At 36.6% G+C, this 7,270-nt stretch overlaps 1 protein-coding gene across 1 annotated transcript; it reads left to right on the plus strand.

Annotated features, from left to right (window-relative positions):
* Positions 1-7,270, plus strand: LOC110731291 (nuclear valosin-containing protein-like). Its single transcript, XM_021911132.1, has 14 exons — positions 1-487; positions 1,162-1,313; positions 1,504-1,665; positions 2,417-2,526; positions 2,737-2,881; positions 3,035-3,297; positions 3,675-3,799; positions 3,936-3,979; positions 4,892-5,023; positions 5,321-5,398; positions 6,042-6,124; positions 6,243-6,365; positions 6,608-6,668; positions 6,797-7,270. The coding sequence occupies exons 1-14, from the start codon at positions 373-375 to the stop codon at positions 6,971-6,973; spliced, it is 1,770 nt and encodes a 589-aa protein (XP_021766824.1). The 5' UTR covers positions 1-372; the 3' UTR covers positions 6,974-7,270.

Genomic DNA, 7,270 nt, shown 5'->3' on the forward strand with positions numbered 1-7,270 from the left:
TAACTCCCACTAGGCATTGTAATAATGGAGAATTGGAGATCCCCTTATCCCCAAAACGGCCTATTAACCAACACGTTTAGCCCGTTAACTTGAGTCAGGTTGACGTGAGCGGTTAAAAAAAAAAAAAAAAAAAAAAAAAAAAAAAAAAAAAACTCCCCACCTCTCCTTCCAAAGAAAAATCACATAACCTGTCCTTCAAGAAATTGAAGCTACCAGAATCAGATTCTTCATGCTTATTCGACCCAACTGTAGTATTGGTGGGGGACTATGAATAAAATTGACTTGGAATTCAATTCTCCGATTTCCTAGTAATTCTAGCAAAATTCAATTTCATCAAAAACCCTCGAGTTTTGATCAAAAGTTGGAATTATCATGGCAACATTCAGTCGATTATTAACTAGGAGAGTTTGGCGCAGTGCAATTTCTTCTTCTAAAACCATAAACCCTTCATCATCTCCTCAACTCCTTCAAACTCGTCTTTGTCATGGTAATATTTTCTTTCTAATTTCTGGGTTTTCTATGAATTTTACTCTTTTAAGTTTATCCCTTTAATTTTATTTTTGGGTCTTATAATAATAACTAACCTTTAGTCTTGTTAATGTTATAGCTTATAGTTTGAACCTTGAGCACATAAATTTGTAGACTTTATAAGTAGAATTAATGGGTTTATGTCATTGAGTAATTTAAGCTGATTTTGCTTGTTGCTGGTAGGATTCGATAAAATTGAATTTGTATGTTTGGTTGTGAAATTTAGTGGCTTTTCTGAATTGGGGTTTTGCTAGTTTTAGTTAATATTAGTTTTATATATTGTTGGAAAGAAACACTAGATTGTGTTTTATTAGCAGAGCATTGGTGAAATCATAAGCAAGAAATCAGTATGTTTAAAATTGAGCTGAAAGACCTCTAATTTTGCTTGATTGAGTTGATTATTAGGTGATGGTAGCTCAGAAAGAGTACTTTTTATTAATTCATATACTTGTATCTTGTTTTTGAAATTGTGTTATTACTAGAATTGTTTTGGAAGACATGAATGTTCTTGTGATTATGTTATCACAACTTTTGATACCTTTTAATCGATATGTAGCGATACTGTGGTTGAGTGGTTGATGCTAGACCACGAGAACATTTATCAATTCAGGTTTGCAATTATGTGATGTGCAGGTTATGGAACCCAGCAGCAATTAGCCAATGCGTTTAAAGGCCGTATTCCATTTTCTAGTTTCGAGTCTACCCGGTCACTTTGCATTCCGCTTGTGCTAGCTAGTGTTATTGGTGTTGGGATTGTAGATGTGGCTTATGCAGATACAAATGAGGTTTGTGCTTGTTATCTAGATTGACTACTCTGTGTGGCGATTCATGTTTTCATGCATTGCTAGCGCTGGGCCTAGTTTGCCTGCTTCTTGTTCCGTATGATTTGTTTTGGAAAATTGGACTCTAAAGTCTAAACTGAACTGCATACTGAGTATATTGAAGAGCACTTCATTGTTGCTGAACCCGTTGCAGGTCCCTTCAGAATCTCCCTTGCCGTCTGATATCCCTTCAAGTTATGATAACCTGGAAGAAATAGCGAAAAATGAACGACGTAGGTTGGAGGATCTTATAAGAAGCAAAAGCTTGAAGTATGGTTCTTATCCACGATTCACTGTTGCAGTAAAGGGCCAAAAGGTACACATACCTTATCACCCTAGTAAAATTCTGCATCAAATACCATATTTATTGCTGATGAGACAGATTATAGAGTTTCTTGTATAGTTCTGCATCACCTTCTTTCCAAACTTTGTTTACTATCAAATCTAATTACGATATAACAAGAGTTACAAGAGGCGAGGAGCACAGAAAAGAGGCTAGTCCGGTTCCTTCCTATTTGGAGTCAACCTAGGGATTAATTAAATGAATCATTGGTCCTTTACTCCTTTAGTCCTCCGATGTTCACAATTTTGTTATTTCATTCTAATTGAGGAAATCGGGATCAAAATTTAGTAGAAATCATACATAACAAACCATAGCTTTAATAAGATTGTGATAGAATTTGGAAGCATACCTTAAACTTAAGTTTAGAGTGAATATATATTCAAGGTAGATAATAAGGTGGCGCATCCAGCCTCCCGGGGTCTTGTGGGGTCCATGGGAAGAACCCCGGCCTCTTTTCTTTCTGGGCCTAAAAAGGTCAAAATTGGTCCAACACTGAAGGCTTCTCTTGTGAGGTTTTACTTATACTTTTCTATTAAGTATAATCATCTCAAGGCTGACGAAGTCAAAAGATAAGAACAAACTTACTAGCTATTCAAAGAAAGCTGTTTGCTTTGTGCAGCCCAAGTGTTTGTAGTTTGTACATTTTGTTTGATCTTATGTTATCAGCTTCTTTTTTTTTGGCATTGTTGCCTGCTATGATAATGGTTCTTTATGATATGTGTAGATTGCTATCAAGTTCCCAGTACCTGCATATTGTGAAATCCCTAGATTGATAGCAAACCTTGCTGCAAGCCTCAATGGTGGTTCACCTTTGGAAGTTCAATCCTGGGACAGGTAATTTCGAAGCTTAAGTTCTATCAATCTTTTTCTGGCTTTTCTTTTGACATGTTTTGTAAGTCAGATTTATTTCTGCAACTATGCTATTTCAGTTTCATTGCCATTAGTAGTAATCAATTCAGTTATATATTGTGATTGAATCTGCTTTTATCAGTTAACTCTATATTTTTTTCTTTTTTCTTTTTCTGTTACGCTGTATAATTTCAGCACAGTTGCTTGGCAGCTAGCTCTCAGGCTCCCAAATGAAAAGAGAGAAAGTGGAGGGAGTAGTGTTGGCACAGGAGAAAACATTTCAAATGACAGTGATCTCTGTGTTTTAATATTTAGGTCACTGATAAGTCCTGATAAGCCGGTAATTATCGCCTTTAAATCAAACTTGATAGTTGATACTGTCCTTGTAGATGCTATATGGCCTCCCCCCCCCCCCCCCCAAAAAAAAAAATCATAGTGAGTATTGCTGGCATCTAGCATCGAGCTGATGTTTTTGTTGATGATAAACTTTCAGGAGGTTGAGTTCCTGAAGAAAGGAAGCTTTAGTCCTGCAGAGCTTGAGGCTCTGGTGTCGATCATGCAAATAGCTGGTGAAAGGCCAGGGCAGAGCAAAGCCGGAGATAGAAGTAGTTCTGCAGGAACACCTTCGACGAGTAAATCAATTACTAGCTTAGAAGCCATGGGCATACGTGTATTCGGGCTTGATGCACCACTTGTTGGTAATGCCAATGAAGAGGTGTCATGGGATACCATTGCTGGCTATGATCAGCAAAAGAGGTATTTGAGATTTGGGTCTTTGATGAATTGGCTTATTTAAGATTGTAGACTTAAATTTTAGAGGTCTTTGATTTTTTAATGCACGTACTTGTGAAGTATCAAATGTAATTGTCATTGAATGTCAAATAATTGGGCTCAGGAGGTGATGAAAATAATTGTGAAATGGGGAAGAGTGATCTCCTTGACCTTATTATATGTGTGCCTTTTATCTAATAGCTGCGTTTGCAGTGTCCCACTGGATATACTTCATTCGAAGTATATAAGAGACAATATTTTATGGATTTATTAAACACTTTGTATGCAATACCTAAAATTCTTCCTGACCAACAACAGAGGATTAATACACCTTTTTTTTCCCTTCTTTTTCTCTTTTACAGGGAAATAGAGGATACTGTGCTGTTGGCTCTGCGTAGTCCTGAAGTATATGATGATATTGCCCGTGGAACTCGGCGAAAATTTGAGTCCAATAGACCCAGAGCTGTTCTTTTTGAAGGCCCTCCAGGTTTTCCTTCCAAAATAACTGAAACTATGTTGTCCACATTTTGTCTTGTAAATGTCAATATTTACTAGGGAAATGATAGACTTTATTAGCCATCTTGAGACCATTCGATTAAGACATGCATATACTTTGTGCTTAGGTACTGGGAAAACATCTTGTGCTCGTGTTATTGCTAATCAAGCGGTAAGCCTTTACTCTCTGTAATGATCTTTAATTGATGGATTTGTTACTTTACATTTAGAATGATATATACTACGTAAAAAATATGAGTGTCAAATTTGCTCCTTTATTTTTTTGGACAAATGATATCTCATACCATTCCAGCTGTACTTTGATCAGTCGGTCTTTGTTTACATGTGATATGTCATATGCAGGAGCAATCCTATATTGTCACCGAGCTTGTTACTTGTGATACTGTATTTTTTGCAGGTTTATTAAAAAGAAAAAAGAAAAAGAAAAAGAACTAAATGCAGTTTGTTGAAGAATGTATGCTACATATGGTTGGTTTACTAATGTGGTTTCATGCTATATGTGGTTCTGAATTTCTAATCGCATACATAATTGTGTGTCATTCAGTCATACTGTTCTTGTTTATTCGAGTTTTCAGAAACAGAATGAATATCTATGCCCTGCAGTTGAATGCAGCATATAATTCCAGTCAATGGACTTATAGATTAATGTGGATTAGAAACTAGGCTGCTTATATGAGCATGAGATCAAATGAAACACCTGAGAGTCAGCCCGTGTTATTGGTCCAAAAGACCAAAGTGAAGTGTCAAGTGTCCATATCCGTTCACTATCAAAGACTCAACATAGTTACTTGTGGTGAATTGAAATGCATTGAGTAACCTTACTAACCTAGCTGTTTATGTAGCACCACTCTTGCTTTGCAGTTTGGTTTTTACAAATGTCATAGGTTTGAATACTATGATTCCGAATATCCAATTGTAGACATGCTTGTTGGATTGCAATAATTTGTATACTCTGCTGAAAGTTTTTTTGTTCTTAGAATTATAATTGCAGTAGCGCCTTGTATTTTCATGTCACTTATAAGTTATCAAATTCAACTGAGCTATCTTTTACTGTGCCTTCTAGGGGGTTCCTCTTCTTTATGTGCCATTGGAGGTCGTCATGTCCAAGTATTACGGTGAAAGTGAGCGTCTCTTTGGGAAGGTTTTTTCTCTTGCCAATGAGCTTCCAGATGGTGCAATCATATTTTTGGACGAGGTACTTGACACCATGCTTAAAAGTTCCATCTTCATCATACTAAGGTTGTATGAACAAAGTATTTGGAACTCTTATAAGGGTATCATGAAGGGTTAATTTGGGAAGTTCAAAATTTGACTTGTCAAAGTTTAGAAAGTGGGGGTATTATTTTGGGACAATCTAAAATAGAAATATGGCTTAATATGTTGTGATAGAGGATGTACTTAATTTCTTGCAGCTGACTTAGCATTTCATGGACAGCCCACTCAAGTGTGGTCTCAATTATCTACTAACATGACCGTATTTTAATCCGTGCAGGTTGATTCTTTTGCTATTGCCCGTGATAGTGAGATACATGAAGCTACTAGAAGAATTTTATCGGTGTTATTGAGGCAGGTAAAACAGTCTTCAACATGGCAAGAGTTGAAAGATTGATATTGTTTATATGTTAGTTGCTAGCTAAGTACTTTGACCATGCCTCTGGGCCTGGAATTTGACTAGTATGAAAATAATTTTTTGAGGAGTGAGAATGAAAACAGCACAATGTGTTTCAAATCTCCTTCAAACTTAAAATTGCTTTGTTGTTTCGCATCTCAAGGCCAATTGAACTAAATGAATGTTCTGCTTTTGCCTTTATCGGCTGCTTAGTCTTCTCCAACTAGGCATCTCTCTTGTGTGTATTGTGCATCTCATAGTTCCTCTTAGCTTTGTTGTTCTTGAAAGTACTTTCAGACCAAGCCACCCCTCATGATCATCCAGTTTGGCCTAGTCAAGCCAGGACTCTGCTCTCATACCCGGTCCAAATCAAGCCTTCTATTGACACTCAATGACATCTTGCTTCTTAAGCCTGTCTAGAAATTATCTACAATCTATTGTGGATTAAAAATTTAGTGTGCGCTAGTCGAAAAATCTTGAACTTCAATTTCTGCCTTAAAGTGTTGTAAAGATTCTAAAAAAAATTACAATTAGCGTGAAGTTTATATTATACTTGTTCATAAGACCGAGACCAGAGTTCTATATAATAACTTCTTTGGTACAGATTGATGGTTTTGAACAAGATAAGAAGGTGGTGGTGATTGCTGCAACAAACAGAAAGCAGGATATTGATCCTGCTCTCATTAGGTACAGCATATGCTACTAATTTAATTAAGAAGCTATCTTCAGATCTTATTTGCATTTTCCTACTTGCGAGTTAAGAGTCTTAAGACCTCAACTAACCAACTCTTTGTTTTATTTTCAGCCGATTTGATTCGATGATTTTCTTTGGTCTGCCTGATCACCAGAATCGACAGAAAATAGCAGCTCAGTATGCAAAGCACCTTGCTAATTCTGAACTCGACGAGTTTGCTTCAGTTACCGAAGGGTAAGCAAAGTTCAACTGTGTTTGCACTGACTTGACCTGTGGTCATGGATCAATGATTATGGAGTTATAGATAAATATGGTCATTAAAAATAAAGGCTACCCAAGTCCAGTTTACAATTAAAACAAATTTAATAAGGCTGTTTTGAAGTGAAAAGAACAAAACAAAAATTGCAAAATACGACTACTTTGTTTATAGTGATGCTCATTGCTATGAATGTTCTCATTTTCTTTTCCAAAACCAGCTTGTCTGGACGGGATATCAGAGATGTATGTCAGCAGGCAGAGCGTCGCTGGGCATCCAAGGTAAGTTTTCTTTTTCCCCCTTCCTTGCTTCCTCTTAAATTACTTTTTTGCCTTGAGGCGAATTTGCACCTTTGTTGATGTTTGTAAATGTGATATAATCAAAAAGAAATTTCTTTTACTTTCAACAGGTTATTCGGAACAAAGTAATTAACACCTCTACAGACGCTAAAGAAGGATCCCTTCCCCCTGTACACGAGTATATCGAAAGCGCAATATCTCGGAAGAAAACCCTTTTTGACATTGAAGAGCTAAGGAATCAAAAACAGAGTCGTCGCCTTGATAAACGGCCATTGGACATGAGCTGATGGGAGGTCATAGATTTGACATCAAACATAGAGTGAAATAGATTGATCTTGTTTTTGACTCGTTACACAAAGTACATAGGAAAATGGTCTGCCCCAATAGACTTTCTATTAGAATTACATGTAAAATTGACTTTTGTATTTAAGTTTTAACAGCGTATCATGTTACTTTTATGAATGACTGACCCCGAAGATGTATCCCCTTCCCGAAAAGGTTTAGCACGATGCATGACTTTTACGGTGCATACACATTTTCTTGCTTAAATACCGTCGATTCGGTTACAACGAAGTATATCTCAA

The sequence above is a fragment of the Chenopodium quinoa genome, unplaced genomic scaffold, assembly GCF_001683475.1.
Source record: "Chenopodium quinoa cultivar QQ74 unplaced genomic scaffold, ASM168347v1, whole genome shotgun sequence".
Taxonomy (NCBI): Eukaryota; Viridiplantae; Streptophyta; class Magnoliopsida; order Caryophyllales; family Amaranthaceae; genus Chenopodium; species Chenopodium quinoa.

Coding starts and splice junctions, on each gene's coding strand:
- LOC110731291 (XM_021911132.1), top strand. CDS start 373: ATGGCAACATTCAGTCGATTATTAACTAGGAGAGTTTGGCGCAGTGCA. Junction 3,800..3,935: donor TCTTTTTGAAGGCCCTCCAG/GTTTTCCTTCCA, acceptor CTTTGTGCTTAG/GTACTGGGAAAACATCTTGT. Junction 5,399..6,041: donor TATCGGTGTTATTGAGGCAG/GTAAAACAGTCT, acceptor TCTTTGGTACAG/ATTGATGGTTTTGAACAAGA.